The sequence below is a fragment of the Equus quagga genome, chromosome 9 (genome assembly GCF_021613505.1).
Source record: "Equus quagga isolate Etosha38 chromosome 9, UCLA_HA_Equagga_1.0, whole genome shotgun sequence".
Classification (NCBI taxonomy): Eukaryota; Metazoa; Chordata; class Mammalia; order Perissodactyla; family Equidae; genus Equus; species Equus quagga.
Window position 1 is genome coordinate 15,604,981 of NC_060275.1, and position 20,838 is coordinate 15,625,818.

At 42.3% G+C, this 20,838-nt stretch overlaps 1 protein-coding gene across 1 annotated transcript in view; it reads left to right on the forward strand.

Annotated features, from left to right (window-relative positions):
* PIGN (phosphatidylinositol glycan anchor biosynthesis class N) overlaps nt 1-18,764 on the forward strand; it is a 183,897-nt gene extending 165,133 nt beyond the window's left edge. The window contains exon 30 of the mRNA XM_046672270.1: nt 18,284-18,764. Coding sequence (XP_046528226.1) covers nt 18,284-18,323 — 40 coding nt within the window. The 3' untranslated portion in view covers nt 18,324-18,764. The remainder of the gene's footprint in view (nt 1-18,283) is intronic.
* The last annotated feature ends 2,074 nt before the right edge of the window (nt 18,765-20,838 follow it).

Consider the following 20,838-nt stretch of genomic DNA (forward strand, 5'->3'; position numbering starts at 1 on the left):
AATGGCTTTTGCATTTTTAAAACGTTCTTTAAAAAAGGGAGAATATGTGATGGAGACCATATGTGGTCTTCAAAGCCTAAAATATTTACTATCCAGCTCTTTACAGAAAAAGTTTAGAGTTCTCCTTTTTCTAGGGGAACAAGGAGCAAGTAATTATTAAGACTCTGAAAGAAAATAAGGATAATTCTCATAATAAGCACCAAACCAGAAGGATAATGATAAACCTCACCTAGTGAATGCGTGGAAGATCAAGAATGAGGGTGAATCTTAACAGTTCTCAGTGAGAAAAGATGGAGTGTCTGAGAGGAAAAGACTGTCAGACTGATGGCCGACTTCTCGTCCTGAGCCGAGATAGACCCCAGAAGTAAAGTGTTAGAAAAAGTACTTGCAACCTGGAATTTTGTGCCTGATAAATCATCTTCCAAGATTAAGAGTTGAATATAGACATTTTCTAATATAAGAAGTTTATGATAACTTCCCTCCTATAAATCCTCAGTAAAATAACCATTAAAAGAAGTGTTCGGAAAGAGGAACAGAGAAATCCTAGGGAAAGCGAGGGAGGAAAGAAATAACACAGAGTCCAGAAATTGTTAAAATGTGTCAGTATGTTTAAAATGTTTAAAAAGTAATGTAAAAAATTTTAAAAACAGGTAAAACTATAAGACTAGAAAGCAATTACATGGTGGGAGAAGGTGTTCAAAGATACTTAAAGTGTGTTAAGGTTCTTGTGGTTCTTGGGAGAATAATGGAAATATTGAATAACTTTTGGCTATGTTTGAAAATTGTATGGTTAAACATGTATGTTTACTTGTATGGTTAAATATGTATATATTTATGAAAATAATTTGGTAAGTTTGTTCTTACTTTACAAATTGAATTTAGTTTCTCAAAAAATGAGTGGCAAAAAGGCACTTTTTTTTTTTTTTTTGGTAAGGAAGATTGGCCCTGAGCTAACATCTGTTGCCAATCTTCCTCTTTTTGCTTGAGGAAGATTGTCCCTGAACTAACATCTGTGACAGTCTTCATCTATTTTGTACGTGGGATGCCGCCACAGCATGTCTTGATGAGTGGTGCTAGGTCCATGCTTGGGATCCAAACCCATGAACCCTGGGTCACTAAAGCAGAGTGTGCAAACTTAACCACTATGCCAGTGGGGCGGCCCCACAAAAAGCACTTTTAGTTTGCAGAAATAAATGGACCTGCTGTGTGTGTGTGTGTAAACATTTTTTTTTTTTTTTAGTCTGATAGGGAAGATACAATACAGTAGAAAAAAATACTAAGGTAAGAGTAAAAAGGTTGATTAATGGAGGGGGTTGATTTTCTCATAACCTTAAAGGATCTACACAGGGAAAGAAGGAAGATGAAATCTGTGAATATGTAATGGAGAACATGAATCTTCCATTGATAATAGAAAGTGTGACTCATGGGGTCAAAGGATCAATGATTTTTTATATTTTACACTTCATTCAATGAAAAATTGAATGGGTCCAGGTAAACTAAGTTTAAACAGCATTGTTGATTATATGATTAAAGAAAACGAATAAGGAAGTTCTCAAAGCAAGGTTTTCACGTTGCTCCAGTGGTAAAATGATGAAAGGAACCCCCTCTGGATTGTCCTGCTGGAGCTCCATGGTGAATGACTCGGATTTAAGAAAGGTGCTATGGGGGCTTTTATGTCCCACAGTAGGGGCTCCTCTCTATTCAAACCTCCAACACCTTCTCCCCCAGCCTCATTTTCACATGATGTATGTCAGTGATAAAATTGAAGCAAAGATAGAAGAATGCTCATCAACTTACTTCTCTAAGCCCTTTACTGCAACTAGGTAAGCCCTTCCAGAATTTCTTAAACATTTTTCCTGTGTTAGGACAGTGCCTTCTTCCACTTGGCTTGAATTCGGAGACTGGATAAGGAAGAGGGACAGTGAGTACTCTCTGGAAAATAGGGTTGATAGGAAGAGAACACATTAAAACACTTCTAGGGGACCAACCCAGTGACGCTGCGGTTAAAGTTTGCACGTTCCATTTCAGCTGCCCGGGGTTCGCCAGTTTGGATCCCCGGTGAGGACCTGCTCCCTGTTTGGCAAGCCATGCTGTGGCAGGTGTCCCATGTATTAAGTAGAGGAAGATGGGCACGGATGTTAGCTCAGGGCCAGTCTTCCTCAGCAAAAAGAGGATTGGCAGCAGATGTTAGCTCAGGGCTAATCTTCCTCAAAAAAAAAACGCCACACTTCTGGGTTTGGATAAAGAGAAAAACACTGAATGACAAACTAAAATGTCAAATGGTTAGAACTGGAGAATATACAAGGAGGACTCAAAATGACATGTCACCCTTGCAATTCTCCTGGAGATTGAGAGACTGGCAGTTGTTGGTAATTATTACGAAAACTTTGCATCTCATCTAGGACACACACTTCCGGTCCAAAAGTGTTACTTATACGAACAGGTGAATGCTACATTATAAGGGCAGTAGTCACCAAGCTTTTGGGTTGTGCTCTCTACGAGCTAAAAGAAATTTTGGAGTACACTTTATAAACTTATTTATCATCCATGGCTATATTAAACATATGTTTATAAGACATAGAAAAACGAAATATGGAAAGGAGTAGAAAAACTATGTATGACTATTTGCTCTCCAATGGATTATCTTCCTATCATTATGTCTCCCCCCTTAAATATGTATGTTTCCAAAAAATTAAAAAGTTGAAGGATGATCTTTAACATGCAAGTTGCTAGAGATGAAGAAAAGAAATAAAGATGCTACAAACTGGCAATACAGAAAAAAGGAAATCGGAATGGGTGATAAACAAGAAAAGATGCTTTCCCCCATCTGCAACCACGAAAGTGCAAATAAAAGCAACATTGTGATGTCACTTCACACACACTAGAAAGGCAAAAATTTACAGACCGTCCCCATGGCCAAGTGGTTAAGTTTGCACGCTCCGCTTTGGTGGCCCAGGGTTTCTCTGGTTTGGATCCTGGGTGTGGACATGGCGCAACTTGTCAGGCCACGTTGAGGCAGCGTCTCACAGGCCACAACTAGAGGGACCCACAACTGAAATATACAACTATGTACTGGGGAGATTTGGGGAGGAAAAGCAGAAAAAAAAAAAAAGGTTGGCAAGTGTTGTTAGCTCAGGTGCCAATCTTGAAATCAAAAAAAAATTTAAAAGTCTGACAATGCCAAGTATAGTGAGAGTATGAAGCAATAGAAACACTCATGTGTTACTAGTAGGATATATTGTCACAATTAGCTTTGGGAGCAATCTGGGAATAACTATTAAAGTTGAAGATGAGCACAGCTCATGATTCGCTTCTTGGGAACTCAGACTTGGGCGCCGGGACGCAAGAACTAGAGTGTTCACAGCAGCATCACTTGTAAAGATGTGAGCCTAGAGATCCGTGAATGCAGACGCCATATGAGAGGCTCGGCAGAGGCACAAGCTCATGGGTGTTATTGCCAAAAAAGAGCAACCACCTGCTTGAGAAGGGGGAAATTCTGTCAGCATGGAATCCAAAGAGATGGTGACCCAGATAAACACACTCAGAACCACTGCCAGGTTCAAGACTACTGTTTACCCTGGTGGTTAGAGACTTCTGTCAACTCAGCATGGAGAGAGATTTTGTAATTAAATAAGAATTCATGGATGTAAAACATGTTGAATTTATGGGTGATATTCACATATGTGATTTGGCAAATCTGTATCTCACCTATAATGTTCTTTTGGTCTTTTTCAATAAATTCCTTTAATTCCAAACCTTTGAGTTAATGTATTACTAGAATCTCATTTAGGTGTGATTAGAGTGGGAACCTCTGAAGTGAGCTGGGCCATCTGGTGATGGTTTTGTTACTTCGGCAGGGCCTGCCTTACAAACCAAACATTCTCTATAGAGACGCTATCACAGACGAATGTCCAAGTTGATGTACTTCTCCAAGATAAAGGTCTGCATCCAGTTATTCATTCCCATCCATTCATTTACTCACCCATTCAACCCACAATTACCAAATATTTACAACATGCTAAAGATATAAAGAAGACTAGGACAGGGTCCCTAATTTGGGGAGCTCACAGTCATGTGAGTGGGAAGACAATAGCACACTCGAATCATTGCAGTACGAGACATTGACCTCCAGAAGAGTGGTGGGAGCCAGGTGCTCCGGGAGCTGCGGAAAGTCCCCAGAGTTTGAATAACTGAGTGGGTTCTTGAAGAATGAGCAGAAGGGGCCCCAGACTTTTACCACATTTGCATGTAAAAAGCTATTTCCAGTGCTTTAACTTAGAGTTTCTCAACTTTGGCACTATTGTCATTGGGGGCCTGATACTTTGTTGTGGGGGCTTCCCTGTGCTTTGTACAATGACCAGCAGCATCCTTGGCCTCTACCTAGTAGATGTCGTTAGCATTTACTCTCCTTGTGAGTCCTGGTGATCGAACATGTCTCCAAACATTGCCAAATGTCCCCGAGGGGACAAAACGTTCTCCCCCACCCCTATTGAGAGTCACTGCTTTAACTGATGCTGTTACTGTTTCTGTGGTTCCCTTTTATTTGTTTTTGCCCTTGCATCTCTGTGCATAGTCCAGGTGGAGAAATGATTTTGTGAAACTTCGCAATGCACTATAGCTCAGTTTCCCTTTACTTCACTCTCCCCTAGGCTAGGCTAAACTGAAGTGCTTGCCCTGTGCTATTCTCAAGTCCCGTCCCTTCAATTCACCTCTCTCTTCTCTAAGGATAACTCCCAGGCTTTACAGTTCCCTAAGGGACTCGCCCTTAGCCCCCGACCACAGGTTTAGAAGCTTTATCACAGCTCCTCTCTGCTTTTTTCCTGCTCACCTTTAGGAACGTATTTTTCAATCTGTTTCTAACTTGTTGCTGTGGTTGTGTCTACTCCTCTGTTTTCCATAGCTGAGAGGAGGCTATTTATTCTGCCTGTGTTGTTTGACACAGAAAGTGATAGCTTATAGCCAAAGTACTGCTGTATTATTTACAATAACCAAGACATGGAAACAACCTAAGTGTCTGTCAACGGATGAATGGATAAAGAAATGTGGTATATATATCTACAGTGGAAAATTATTCAACCATAAAAAGGAAGAAATCCTTGGGGCTGGCCTGGTGGTGTAGCGGTTGTATTTGCACACTCTGCTTTGGTGACCCAGGGTTCATGGTTTTGGATCCCAGGTGCGGACTACACACAGCTCATCAAGCCATGCTGTGGTGGCGTCCCACATACAAAAAATAAAGGAAGATTGGCACAGTTGTTAGTTTAGTGACAATCTTCCTCAAGCAAAAAGAAGAAGATTGGCAACAAATGTTAACTCAGGATTAATCTTCTTCACTAAAAAAAAAAAAAAGGAAGGAAATCCTGCCATTTGTGACAACACAGATGAAACTTGAGGACATAATGCTAAGTGAAATAAGTCAGACAGAGAAAGACACTGCGTGATCTCATTTATATGTGGAATCTAAAAAAACCCCAAGCTCATAGAAACAGAGAACAGATTGGTGGTTCCAGGGATGGGAGGGAGAGGAAAATGGGTGCAGGTGGTTAAAGGGTACAAACTTTGAGTCATATGGTGAATAAGTTCTGGGGACCTAATGTATAGCACGGTGACTCTAGTTAACGATACTGTACTATATACTTGAAAGTTGCTGAAAGAGTAGATCTTCAAAGTCCTCAATACATGCACTCACACACGCACACACACACATACAGTAGTGACTATGTGAGGTGATGAATGTGTTAACTAACTTTATTGTGGTAATAATTTTGCCATATATACATGTATCAAATTATCGTCACATTGTACACCTTAAACCTACATGATGTTATATGTGAAATATATCTTGATAAAGCTGGAAAAAATGTGTCCAAAAAAACCCCTGTGTTCTAAATTTTAAAAAAGCAAAAGGAAGAAGAAGATAAAGAATCTCATAAAAACTCAAACAGTTGTTATATCTGTGTAGAGAGATTATGAAAAATGATCTGCTTTGTTTTACTTTTAAGATTTTCCTAAATTTCTCCAAAATGTTACTTAGAGGGCTGGCCCAGTGGCATAGTGGTTGAGTTCACACACACTGCTTCAGTGGCCCAGGGTTCGTGGGTTTGGATCCCAGGTGTGGACTTGCACCACTCCTCAAGCCATGCTGTGGCCATGACCCACATACAAAAAATGGAGGAAGACTGCCACAGGTGTTCGCTCAGCGACAATCTTCTTCAAGTAAAAAGAGGAGGATTGGCAACAGATGTTAGCTCAGGGCCAATCTTCCTCACTAAAAAAAAAAAAAAGTTACTTATAAAAAAAATATTTTAGGAGGCTGACCCCATGGCCGAGTGGTTAAGTTTGGGTGCTCTGCTTTGGCAGCCAGGGTTTTGCTGTTCGGATCCTGCGCACAGACATGGCACCACTCGTCAGGCCATGCTAAGGCAGCATCCCACATGCCACAACTAGATGGGCCCACAACTAAAATGTACAACTAGGTACTGGGGGGTTTGGGGAGACAAAGAAGAAGAAGAAGAAAAAAAAGATTGGCAACAGTTGTTAGCTCAGGAGCCAATCTTTAAAAAAAAAATTTTTTTTAATCTGTTCATTAAATGAAAAACAAACAAAAACCAAAACAAACTACGCTATAAAAACTTCCCTGTTTGGAGCAACAAGCCCCTTTCTCTGACCAGGATATTTCCGTCTGTATTTCGCTCTTTTCTCACAACTGCTGGCCAGAGACAAAATGGCTGTATTTAATATGCAAATGCTACAGGTCACCGCTCCAATGGCAGCTGTCCCAGCAGAAAAGCCCTTTCTAGCCCCATTAAATCAATTGGCTCCTTTCCTTCTCACAATGTGTAGATTACTTTTGCACTTCCAAAAATCCTTATGGAAACACTCAGTTCTGGATAACAAAAAAGTCAACACAACTGATTATTTTGGCAGGTTCTATAGGCCTACTTTCAACGTTCCAATACTCCTGATGAAAAGAGCATCCTTCAGCTGAATAAATACACAAATCATTACTTTAAGAACCCAGGTATCAAATCAAGAATAATCTATTTATTTTTGCATTAGTAGTTCTCAAACTTTAGTGTGTGTTGACATCATCTGGAGGGCTTGCCAAAACATATTTTCAACAGGGCCCTACTCCCAGGGTTTCTGATTCAGTCAATTTGGGACGGGAAGTGAGAATTTGCATTTATAACAATTTCCTAGGTGGTGATGCTGCTGCTGTGGCTGGTCTGGGGACCACCCTTTGAAAAATCACTGTTTCAGATATTGCTGGCCATCAGCCACTTTCATTGTGGTTTAAATTTTTTTTTTCTCTGAGGAAGATTTGCCCTAACAGCAATTGCCATCCTCTTCATTTTCCACTTGAAGATTAGCCCTGAGCTAACATCTGTGCCCATCTTCCTCTATTTTTTTTTTTTTTTTGTATGTTGGTTGCGCCAAAGCATGGCTCTTGAGTGGTGTAGGTCTGTGTCCAGGATCTGAACCCATGAACCTGGGCCTCTGAAGTGGAGTGCACCAAACTTAACCACTAGGCCACAGGGCCAGCCCTAGATATCTTTTTTTAATGATCTCTTTTATATCATCCCCTTGGAATTTAAATTCTGATTTTAGGCTTAACAACCAATAGATCCTACTGTTTGCTAGCCGTGTTCTGTCCCATGAAAAGGTGTAATACTGTTCATACAAAATCTGTCTATCACTTACCTCCTTCTCCCTGGATGTTGAGAAAAGAGCTCATGGGATTTTGATGTCAGGTTGTTGAGATATAGAATTACCAATGAAAACCTCCAAGATTGCCACTGTATCTTTTTTAGCACCAAAGACCGCTACTGTATCTTTTTAGCATCAAAGATTGCTGCTGTACCTTTTAAAGGGAAGATTGCTACCGTATCTTTCTTAGTGTCGAAAATTGCTACTGTTTTCTGATCTGCAGTAGAGAATTTAGGCTTCCCCTTTGGACATGTGCCAGAGGTAATTTTAAAATTATATAGAAATTATACACGTACACACACACTCACACACACTCTGACAATGGAAAAGAAAAAACACTGCTCAGGGCTGGAATAGGGTTCTAGGGTATTAAGTTGTAATTAACACCTGATTCTTTTGTCTTGTTTTATCTCTGACTCGTATTTTGGACTTTGCTCCATCAAATGGATATCATTTAAACTCTGCTGTCTCTGGTGGCCTCCTCTACTTGGTGACCAGCTCCACTCACTGCTTGCTCTTAAGCACTCATGACCTTAAAAGCAAAAAGAAAAAAGAAAAAAGGAGTAAGTTTGACAAAAGAAAAGGAATTACAGGCTTCAGGAAGTGTTGTACTTGAATCTTCTTTCCAGACAGGCTGACAGACTGAGTTGCTTAATTCTGTAGGGCCTCCTGGCCTTCTACTACTAAAACAGTATTTTCACAAGTATTTTTAACCATTTGGGGAAATAGAACTGGGTTCGCTAATAGACATGTTAGTAGAAAGGAAGAAAAACGTGTGTTCTCCCCTCTCACCTTTTTTATATCTCATCTCTTTCAATATTAATTTAAAAAGAAAACATGCAGGTCACATTCACAGAGGCACCTCACTTTTCTTTATGAACCGATTCTTTGGTTTGGCTGACTTTAAAGCCATTTTTTCCCATTTACTTTAAAAAAAAAAGATGAATTAGAGCCATCATCTCAGTAGCAGGAATAGCTGGTCATTAGTCTAACATTAACTGAACAATTTCTTTAACAGGGAAACCTCAAAGAAAATAGATACCGATATTTTCTTTAATCAGTTATTATTAAAATCCTTTCCTGATGCTCAGTGATCCTTCCAAAAGATTGTTTTAGGACTGAAACAGATTTAAACTGACATTCTTTTATGAAAATATCTAGACTAACAATACTTAGAAAAACCTCAGGGAAAAAAACTCCTAATATCTGTTTAAAACACCGGACTTTTGGATAATGTTCTCCTGAGGGCAGCAGAAGAAAAGGCATAAGTGAGCATTCAACCAGCCTTCTCAATCTTTGAAGAAACTTCTGAGCCCTCCAGACAAAGATGGACTACTTAGCAAGAAATCCCTCTTCTCAACCTGTTTCCCAAGCTTCCGGCTCCACCTGGGTGTGTCTGCTAATTTTCCTTTTATCTACCCCTTCCATCTACGTTCTTCTTTCCCAAACTCTTCTCCCTCTTTATTTTCTGACCCAGAACCCTCTCTTCTTTTCTCAGCCCTCCAGAAATCCCCTGGAGATAAGCTAAGAATAATGTGTGCTTACAAAGGAAAGGATGTACAATGAAAAAAGGGAAGGAGAAAGTTTGGGGTGGGGGTGGGGAGTGGTGGATAGAATTTTAAAAGGGGGGAGCACAATAGCTCAAAGGTGAAGCAGCGCAAATTTCCATCTGCAGATGAATGAATAAGCAAATTGTGGTATATGCTTACAATGGAATATCAACCATAAAAAGGACTGGAGTACTAATATATGCTACAACAAGAATGGAACTGAAAAACCTTATGCTAAGTGGAAGAGGCCAGAAACAAAAGATAACATCTTTGATGATGCCATTTACATGAAATATCCAGAATAGATAAATCCACAGAGACAGAATGAAGATCAGTGGTTGCTGGGGACTAGAGGGAGAGGGGACTGGAGAGTGACTGCTCACTGGGGTGGGGTTTTACTTTGGAGGGTTGGAAATGTCTTGGAATTAGATAGAGGTGGTGGTTGTACAGCATTGTGAATGTACTAGACATCACTGAATTGATCACTTTAAAATGCTGAATTTTATGTTAAATGAATTTCACCTCAATAATTTTTTTTTCTGGAAAGTTGGTCCTGAGCTAACATCCATTGCCAATCTTCCTCTTTTTGCTTGAGGAAGATTGTCTCTGGGCTAACATCTGTGCCCATCTTCCTCTATTTTGTGTGTGGGATGCTGCCACAGCACAGCTTGATGAACAGTGTGTAGATCTGCGCTCAGGATCCAAACCCGTGAACCCCGGGCTGCCGAAGCAGAACATGCAAACTTAATCAGTATGCCACTGGGCTGGCCCCTCAATAAATTAAAAAAAAATTTTTTTTAAGAGGGAAATTGGGGCTGGTCTGGTGGCGCAGTGGTGAGGTTTGCATGTTCCACTTTGGCGGCCCAGGGTGTGCAGGTTAGGATCCTAGGTATGACCTACAGACCACTCATCAATTCATGAGGTGCTGGCATCTCACATACAAAAAATAGAGGAAGATTGACATGGATGTTAGCTCAGGGCCAATTTTCCTCACCAAAAAAAAAAAAAAAAAGGGGGGGGAAATTTATCAAAATTTCCAACTCCACTTCTCTTAGATTTTATAAGCTTCACAGCTGTCTTTCTCTTTGTTTCCTAAAGAAAGTTATGCATTCAATTTAGGTACTAAGCAAGGAGAGGTCCTAGGTTGACCTCCAAATCTTAAGTATTTTATCAGTCTTCAATAAATTAGCCCTAATAACAATGGGAATAATAAAGTCACCCTATGAGTCAGTGATAGCGCTGGCAATGGCTCCCAAGGAGCATTACCTTTTAGTCTCTTCTAAATTCTGTTGCTCTCTTTCCATGTCCCTGAAACTCCTGACGTAATTGAAGATGACTTGTCAATGATGTCATCCACCCAACCAGGAAAAGGAGCACGGAGGAGCCTTGAACATAGGTTACTGATCGCCATGTCCTCTGGAGGCTGCTGCATTCAGATTCAATTCTGCCCTTGGCAAAACTTGGAAGTAACATAAAATTTGTCTGGGCTGCTCTTAACTCACTCCTTCCTGTATCCTCCGACCTCCCTGGGGCCCTCCCCTTCATCCTGTGGGCACCTAGAGAGAACTTCCCCTCCTCCATCCTGCCTTTTCTTATTCTTTCATCTATACCAGCAATTAGAAAAGACGTTGACATCATTTCTTCCCCAGGAGTGCATTTTACATAAGTATCTCCAGCTAATGTTGTTGGCGATATCTCCACTTTAATACCGGACACTTTGGCAGCGTTGCTGGGCGTTCTCAGGTCCTGCTTCCATCTGCACCATGTGCTTCAGGACGAGGCGCCCTGGGGTCATTCACTCCTGTAGATCACTGTCAGGTTTGTTTGAAGTGGAGAAGCAGTGAAATACACTCAGGGCAGCCTAGCAAGTAAACTGACTTCCAACAGATTGAATTGTAGAAAATCATACGTATATAAAAGTGATTGGGATTCTAGCTTTAGCTTTGCCCAGAGGCAAATTGCTGGGTTTCAACACCTGAAAGGATCAAAGAGAACAGTTGACTCAATGGTCCAACTTGGACTAGATCCATTTTAACTCAGAAATAGTTTTTCCTCAGGGCGTATATGAGCCATTTCTATATTCTCCTCCTCACCCCATGTGGTATCCACCTATTATAACATACACCCACATTATCCCTGCTTCTCCAGGTCCCAAAGATGGAGCACCTGGTGATGGGCAGCTAAACCACAATCAGAAAAACAATCCATCTGTGCTTACAAATAATCCAGTTTTAGCTCCTCAGTTTGTTAGCACAACCTCTTTTTGCAACTCCAAAAGCATTTATCGCTATCTAGTTTCAAGGAACTAGTTTCCCCATTTCCGACTGCTTGTTATTACCATGTACGTATGGAAGCCCCCACTTTCTAGGAACACAAGGCGTTGCCATTGTCAGATGATCCAAGTAGTGAGTGTTGTGAACTGCTGGTCAACCAAGATGTCCTTGGATCTCTGTCGGCTGTTGGGTACCTCTCGGGGACTTCAGCTTGCCTTGTGCACTGCACATTCCCATCTGTCAGCTCACAACCAGGCACCAAAGAATCAGAAGGCTGAGCAAAAAGATTTAGGGCTCCATCTCACTCCTAATTTTTATGTGTTTTAAATGCAAGCTAATAAAATCCACAAAAAGTACTGGCAAAGTAGTTGTGCAATGAGGCCATTTCGGGATCCTTATTCTTTCAACGAGAGTCAAACTCCCTTCCATAGCTTTTCCTAGCAATTTGGTGTAATGGGTTTTCATTGAATACTTGGCACTGATTTTTATAAATCTCCTTTGGGGGTGGGGACTACATTTTTTCCCCCTTCTTATTTTCAATATTTATTTTTCCATTTGGAGTTTAATCTTTTCGGGGAAGTTCCTTGGTCTGTGTTTGGGAAAATTACTTTTGGGGCTGATGCCAAAACTCTGGGTGACTTTGCAGTCCAGACAGCACCAAACTAAACATGGTCACAGCCCTTTTGCTGCTATTTGCACAAGTGTCAGTTACATTCCGTGCCTCTGGGCAGGCCTAGGGAATCTTTGGAAATTAGATTGATCCCAATGAGGAAATTAACTCAATAATACCACACAGATAAAACCAACATGCTTTGGATTACACTGGGATGAACATTTGTAAATACTCTTAAATTTTGAAAACAGCATGGGCTAAAGAGGTGAAGTCAGTCATTATTTTAAAGTCTTTTATCAATACCATTTCAGGAGATGTTACAGGTGAAGCTGACTGGTAACAGTTTTGGGTGGATAATTTTTGTAGAATTTCTTGTAAGGCTAATTACCTTATAAAGCCAAGGAGTGCAGTGAGGATGGTGCTCAAGAAGGACTTAACTTGGAGAAGTTCAGCTCCTCTTTCAGGTTCCTAAGACATTATGTAGAGAACTGGTCGAGAAAATTTACCCGTGACATTGATTATGGAAAACAGACGGAATGCACCACCCCTTCTTCCTCAACTGCTTAACCAGACCCTCTATTTACCGTTTTTGTTTCTGCTCACCTGTATCCTATAATGTAGATTGGCACTGTTACTCTCCCCACAACCCCTAAATCTTCAGCACAGTTAAATCCTGAGAAGATAAAATAACCCCCAGACTCAGTGGAAGGCAATCACAGAATTGGTGTGTTTACTTCTGGCTTCTCAGAGCAAGTCTACAAGTGTAAAGGTTTCTCCATGTTTCTGACCTGTGGTCACAGGGATTTTGTATTTAGTAGTATGCCTGGTCTATTAGTTATCTATTGTGCATAACAACCTGTCCCCAAACTTAGCAGCTTAAAATGGTAGCAAACATTTGTTAACTCACACAAGCTTTGGGGATCAGGAGCAGCTTAGCTGGGTGGTTCTGGCCCAGGGTCTCTGACAAGGGTGCAGTCAAGATGTCGGCCAGGGCTGTGGTTATCTGAAGGATTGACTGGGCCTCAAGGATCCACTTCCAAGAAAGCTCACTCGCAGGGTTGGCAAATTGATGCTGGTTGTTGGCCTCAGGGCTCAGTTCTCACCATGTGGACTTCTTCACAGGAGTATTTGAGTGTCTTCATGACACAGCATCTGTGTTCTCTAAGAGCAAGTGATTCAACAGAGAGACAGAGATGTGATGTGTTTTATAACCTAGGATAAAGCCAGAGAGCACCAATCCTGTGACATCCTCTTGGTTACACAGACCAGCCCTACTCATGTGAGAGGGGAGTACACAAGATGTGAAGGCCAGGAGGGAGGGCTCGCTGGGACCGTCTTGGGGACTAACCATCACACCTAGATATACCTGGTCACGTCCTCTTGGACCAGGTGAAGTCTTGAGGGAGCTGATAAGGCCTCTGTTTCTTGTGGCCTCTCAGTGGACAGTAGATTTGCCTGCTTCCTAGGGCCTGTCCTTGATGATGTCTCCCTGGCTGGCTGCCTGCCTGCTTTGTTTACACAGTTCTCCTGTGGCTGGACTCCAGCCTTAAAACTCCCTGGGATTAGAACATGGCAGAGTTGGAAAGATCAACTATCTAGCCCGATTCCTTCCTTTTATAAAGAATTATCATTATTCATGAGACCAATCTAAGACAGTTCTTAGGCAAATCACCTGTGAAGATCCACACCTGTAGATCAAAGTGAGGGGCTCTGGAAATTTCCTTTAGTGACTTGGATTACTAAGATCCAGAAGATCGAGGGTTTAAGAGTTACCTTTAAACTGCTGCTTCTCTCTTTATTTTACGCTTTGCTATCTGCAATATTGCCCCTCCCCTGCATGCCTAGGCCCTTGTGGTTGTATGAATGAATGATCAGAGAATGAATGATTAATAAGAAGATGGGAGAACGCTTATGGCCTTTGATGCCAGGAGTGTAGAGATGGTGAAGTTACTAGAAGGAGGTTGGGGTGCTTTATTTCCCAGCTCAGCCCAGTATATGCTCCTCCCTCTGATTTGGTGGGGATGCAGGTCATGCCAGGCCTTGGAGGGATAAGCAGACCATAGCTCTCCTACTCAACCCATCCTTCCTCAGGCCCTCTCTGTCAAATTTCCAAACCGACTGTCTTCTCTCAAAAGGGCCATGGAGTTCCCTGTTCCTTGCTCCCATGGCTGTCCCTCTATGTGTAACTTCCAGAAGGTCAACCAAACAGAAAGAGAAGTCATTCTTCAGGCTTGAACCAATCTTTAGTGGAAAACGAAAAGATAAGCAATTCTATTTCTTGAGAGGATAGGACGAGAGCAAAGAATCAGAACTAAGATAGAAGGTCTTCGAGGCTTTCTTTTTTAGAATGATATTAATATCTGGATGGGCCCTTTCCCCTCAGGCCACATTTTGTAATTACACATATTAACACCGCACCAAATGTCAGCACTGGCTCACCTCATAGAAAACCCACCGCTCTTCTCACATGGCTCGAATCTGCTGCCTAATGAAGCTCTGTATGCTCTGTTTAGGCCAATCCCAGAGAAGTTTAAGGCAGCGTTGTTCCAGGGGAAGAGCAATAAAATTGCTGGTGGGGATGATTTGTACTGGAATTCATTGACCTGCTCTCCCCTTCAATATCTAAGCTATACAGATATTTTTCACTGTGTTTCTCTGGCATTTTCCCATCTATTTGGACATAGGCCAGAGGTAACCCCTCTCATAAAGAACTTTGAAAAATACAACTTGAAATAATGCAGACGCATCATTTTTAGCTGTTTGGCAAAGCGGCTTGAAAAATGTGAGCACTTGAAGATTTCAAACTGTTGGCAACAGTAGGATCTTCGGTTTCCAGGAACACTGTCACAGTTTTAGATCTTGTCGTTCTGCTTAAATGATACCAAATACTAGAAATATTTCTGAGTGTTTCCTAAAGTAGAGTCTGAGACTTGGTCGTGTGTGTGTGTGTGTGTGTGTGTGAGAGAGAGAGACAGAGACAGAGACAGAGAGAGAGAGACAGAGACAGAGAGAGACAGAGAAAGACAGAGACAGAGTAGGGATTGATTGCAGCCCCCAAGGGAACGCTTAGAGGCCACTGGCACTGAGGTCAGAGTATCAAAGACCAGAGTGGAAGAATTAAGTTGGGGTTGGTTGAAAAGTCACAAAAGCTTGTAGGAACAAAAAGCAGCCATGAACAGCCAGAAGTTAAGAAATATTGTCCAGCAATAAAGGGAAGCAAACATTCTCACTAAAAACAATAGGGGTCCCAGATAATCTGCTTGGTGGTCAAGAGGTCCTGATGGGAAGAAACTGGGCAATGTCACTTCCCAGAAGAGAGGCCATTAGTTTAGCATGGAAGGTGGCCCTGCAGGTGCTTCTGAAGGCTGTGGCCCTGTGCCGATGCCCCCTACCCCTGCCCCAGCCAATTTCAAGAGAACATCCAAGGAGTCCTTGGTAATGAAGGCTGCAATGTGCACTCAGCAAACACCTCTCAGCTTTTCTCTAATCCAGCCAGACCAAAAGGAAGCCCTGGGAAACCCGGATAAGCTGATTAAGCCAGGTCACATTCATGACAGGCTTGAGAAATGAAAAACAAAGCTAAACTAAGTGAAAACATCCAGGGATGTGTTACAGAAGCAAGAGAGGGAGGGAATCGATGTAAGCTGATGCATGCCGCCAAGATACTAGTGAAAGGTGAAGATGGCGGTACTCGCCTCATCCCAGACAAGGAAAGATGCTGGACGAGATGACATTGCCTTCTGTATTATTACACAACTACTTCACAAATACCATTTTCATCTTCCCACGGGGTTTTAAGGACTTCATAGAAGTAAACGTGTCACAAAAAGAGGTGTTGATGAATGCCTGATTCAATCTGGCCCCACACACCCTGTTCCCTGAGGCCTTCCTCACGATGGACAATGAGACTTGAAGAGTGTGAACAGTTGCTTCTGTGCCACTCACATGGATTGGCATTGCTGGGGTAGTGAAGGATGCTAAAGAATGGGAAAACTTGGAAATTTTATAGATCCTCTGATTTCAAGAGTAGATGAAGTGAAGATTGTCACAGAGGAGAAATCATTTAAATGACGTCAAGTCCCAGGACTGGCCTACCTGATATGGTGGCTTCTTTGCTCTAAAATCTCTTCCCCTGACATGCCTGAAATGTGTTGGTTCACTGAAGATCACAACGATGAGGGAGTGTTTGGGATAAGATATATCTTCTGGGGGGAGAATGTTGCAAGCTATAAGTCATTCATATATTAGCATGAATTAGTTTATAGAGATGGCTTTTCTTCTATTATAGCTGGTATTGGTTGTACAGGGGCAATGAACTTAGGATTTGAAAGCAGCTGAAGAGCAACTGAGTGACCGTGGAACATGGGGTATTTTGGGGAGATGAGACAGCCCTGCATGGGAGCCTAAGGTCAGAGCCATAGAGCAGCTTGAGGACGCTGGAGACTAAGAATCAAGGGAGAATGTTGAAAAGGAGGACAGCCTCCAGAAACTTCTCCAGGCCATGATATAATTGAAATACAGAAATAATAGTATGGGTCTGAGGATGGCTTTCCTGAGGAGTGCACCTTAGCAGGTGTTAGGATAGGAAAGTCCACTTTAGGTAAAACAGACTTAGAAGTTTCTTTGCTGCAGGACTTCTCTGAACCTTTAATTTGCTAGTAAGCATCCTGAATATCCAAAAGGAGACTATAGCATGCAGTGTTTAACACGTTTATTTTACCAAACATTTGAAGAGTGTCTCCTGGGACTAGTGTTCAACAGAAAACATTTGGGGGAATAAATTTATCGTTTATTCAAAATAACAACGTGAAAAATCGTGGGCAGTATTTTCACCTCTGAACCTCAGCTGAAACTGCAAGTGTTAGGTTGTGCCATCTGTTTCCTTCTAATTCTAGAATCTGCAGCCCATGAGAAATGAGAGCAGGTACCGTCTGAATGAAGAGTGACTGTGCCGTGGAAGGATGGAGAACAGCAGCAAAGGCAAAATTCAGTCATTATATCTTCTCAAAGCCAATCTTACTCTAAAAACAGGAAAGGAATTCATTTCTTCCTCTGCTCTTCTAGTCCAGAGCTCAGAGGGGTCCATGCTCCAGTTCCTAATTTTCCCTCTCCACCCAAAATGCTCAGACCTGCCCAGCACGTCTCACTTAAGTCCTGCCAAGTTTGTCTCCTAAATAGCTCTCAGATCTGTCCCTGCCCTCCATCTCCGCCGCATTTCCCTCATCTCGCGCCTGTCTCCTGTTGTAGGGCTCTCAGTGGTCTTCCCGTGTCTCCTCCAGTGAACAGTTCTAGACGGTGTGAGTGAGCATAATTTCAGCAGTTAAGCCATTCAACGTGTAGGCAGGTTATTTCTCACCAATACATCTCCCCTGGTATCAACTGCCCAAAACTGCCTGCTTTTCATTCCCCTAAACACTTAGAGTCTCTAAAAGCTCGAATGTTTATTTATCTTTCGGCTCCATAATGGTTCTCATGACAGTAGCAGTGGGCCAGAGCTGTCTCATGGTAAGAATAACAACTTTTCGGACCCAGCGCTGGTGTTGTTTCGGAGAGGGACAGTGGGGATGCATTCTGCATTTGTAACCATTGCTTTACAATGAACTTTTCAAAAGTGGAGATTTGTTTGTATTTAAGAGACAGCCTCGCGGCAGTAGAAGGAGCCTGGGTTTTGCTGAGACTGGGGAGAAAGCGCGGTGAGGGTGATTCATGGGTTCAGGGACGAAAATCCTGCCCTTCCTCCTGAGTCTGGTGAGCTCATAGTAACAAGCCTTCTAGCCAAGGAGTGGAGACTTGCTGCATCTCCTTGGGAACAGTTGAGGGGAAATCCCGTGAGGCTGGGAGAAGATGTAAATTGAGTTCTCTTACAGTGGACTGTCTTAGCCCCAGGTCGTAAGCAGCCCACACTCTGATTTTAATAAGCTTGAGGGTTGGTACTTCTTAGTAATGAGCAGACTTTAAAGGAAATGAAACCAATTCCTGAGTTTTAGTTCATTTGTTGTAGAGCAGAAAGCACCCTGATTAGTGATCGAAATAGCAGTAGGTAATGTCTTGGAACCAACTGACAAGTTAAAAAAGGATTTGGGACTCAGACTAGTTTTCCAGCCTACTTTTTAGCTGATAGAGTTTCTGTCTCTTCACAGAGCAGCATGTGGGCCCTTTTCTGATCAAGAAGGAAGGTGACTGGCTGCTCAAGGCAGTGCTGTCTTCAAGCTGTGTGGAGTAAGTGCCTTCTTCGTCAGAGGGGCTAGTTCATGTTTAAAGCCGTGGAGGAGATTATCGTTAACACACCTGGAAGCAGTTTTGGAACTTCACCATGAGAGAATGTTTGGGGAACTCTGCAGGCATCTTCTGGTTGAAATAAATATTCATGTGTGTCCAGCAAATGCCCAATGTCTATCATATTTAACCTATACGGCAGAGACAGTAAATGTCCTGAGTCCTCACATTTTCTTGGGTAATAGGTAAATGCAAAAGGAATTGGCCTGTGGCATTGAAGGAGAACCTAAAGCACAAACCACCGAGGGCCTTGCTGAATGCAACTGTGACCGATGTCTGTGGAATGCCGGTGACAGGGCTGATCACCATAGAACTAGTCAAGCTGACCATTCCAGGCGTTGATCTTCAAGAGCTTTGAGGCCCACACTGAGGAGCTCTGGGCTTCCAGTAGGATTGCCGCCCCCTCTGGGCATCCATGGAGTCATGGTGAGTGACATTCCCAACAATGCTTCTGGGTAGCTGATGGAGAAATGATGGATATGAAACCATAGTATATGGTAAAACTTACGAAATGATGACGTGAATTGGAAATTCAAGCCCTAGGTTCTAAAATACTTTCTCAGACATGAATTTGCTCAAAGACTTTGACTGTTGTTTTTTTCACCTGTTAAATGGGAATATAATTCTGCTCTGATTTCAAAGATGCCGTAAGGGCTGACGAACTAAAATAGTGTAAATCAAGTTGGCAAATGTAGAACTCTGATATAAATAAAGAATAATATGCTTGACCCTGCCTAGCCTAGGAACAAAATTAATGTGGGCTCAGAAAGCTATCATATTTAAGTGGTTAAAAATGAGTAGTATTCCCTTTATGTTTGGATTTTAATTTAATCCTAGGGCTTTATGAGAGAAAATCCCTTACTGAGGTAGACAAGGACAATTATTTGGAAAGAAAAATATGATTTTGAGATTCATGCCCAGTGCCAGTGCTCTGAAGGCGCATGTCAGGTTTCAGAGAACATTGTCTAGTCTCCAGGCAGTACAAATCTAGAGTTTTCCTTTTCTACTAGTCTATAGGATGAGGCAAAAATAAAACACAGGTGATTATTTCTCTCAGATCTCAGAAGGGTTGCAAGGGATCTTGCTAACAGAAGGAAACCAATGGAAAAAATTCCTCTGCTCCCATTTAGAAATGTCACCCCACTAAAGTGAAAATCTATAATAGTGCTTATCCTTCTATATGGCTTTGCTTCTAAGCTTGGCAAAGGCAATCTTCAAATTAACCTCTTTTGTGCTTAAGCATCTCAATCCCAATGTCTAATGGATGATAGCTTGCCTGTACTGTTATGTTTGCACAGACTGAAACTCAGTAATGGAAAATGCAAATCAAATCAGAGAGTGTGAGTCACTGCCCTGGCAGTGCAGGATTGATGCGGAGAAACAGTTGTCTATCTGCTCGCCAGGGATAAGCTGGGAAGGTCTGATTCTGGCGTGATTCGGCTCAAGAGTTTTGCATTCTTATTCCGAGTCAGGTCCCATCATGCTCAGTGACTCATAAACGGGGCACCAATTAGCATGTGGGTATGATGATTAGCAAAAGGAAAATGAATTGACTAAAACAGACAGCAAAGTGGGTGGGGCACACTTCAGGGGACACTACAGAGGCAGGACAGTGAGTGGTCTGCGGGTTACACTGCACCAGGCAGGGCCATTCACTTCTAAATGGGAACGGTGAGAGGGACCGAGGTTGCAGGGAGACGCCAGACCACGTCCCTCATCTTAATGGCAACCATGCTGCAGGGTTTGGGTCACAAGGAGAAAAAACACTGTCCAGTTGGGTGAGCATACAGAAAAGTGTGCATCCGGGCTGTGTCCCAGCACTTCTACCTGGGGGAAAGGAACAGTGGGGCGCTACCCTACTGTGAGGGGAGACAAGTGACACTGGGCCTTATTGGGCCCATTCAGTGAGACAAGTGGCCGGGAACGGGGTCTGACACTTGCCCTTATTGGTAGAGAATGGTCTTCTTAGCCTAAACTTTAAAGCTCATGTGTGTAGGCAGTGGATTTTTAAAAAATTTTAAAAATCAAGGCACAAATTATATACAGCGTCCTAGTCCATTCGGGCTGCTGTAACAAGATACCACAGACTGCACGTCTTATAAACAACAGAAATTTATTCGTCACAGTTCTGGAGGCTGGAAGTCCAAGATCAAGGCGCCAGCATGGTCACGTTCTGGTGAAGGCCGTCTTCTTGGTCCATAGCCGGCACCTTCTCTCTGTGTCCTCACTAGGTGAAAGTGGTGAGGAATCGCTGTGGGGTCTCTTTTGTAACAACACGAACCCCATTCATGAGGGCCCCACCCTCAGGACCTGATCTCTTCCCAAAGGCCCCACCTCCAAATACATCATCTTTGGGGGTTAGGATTTCAACATGTGGATTTGGGAGGACACAAACATTCAGACCATATCATACAGTAAA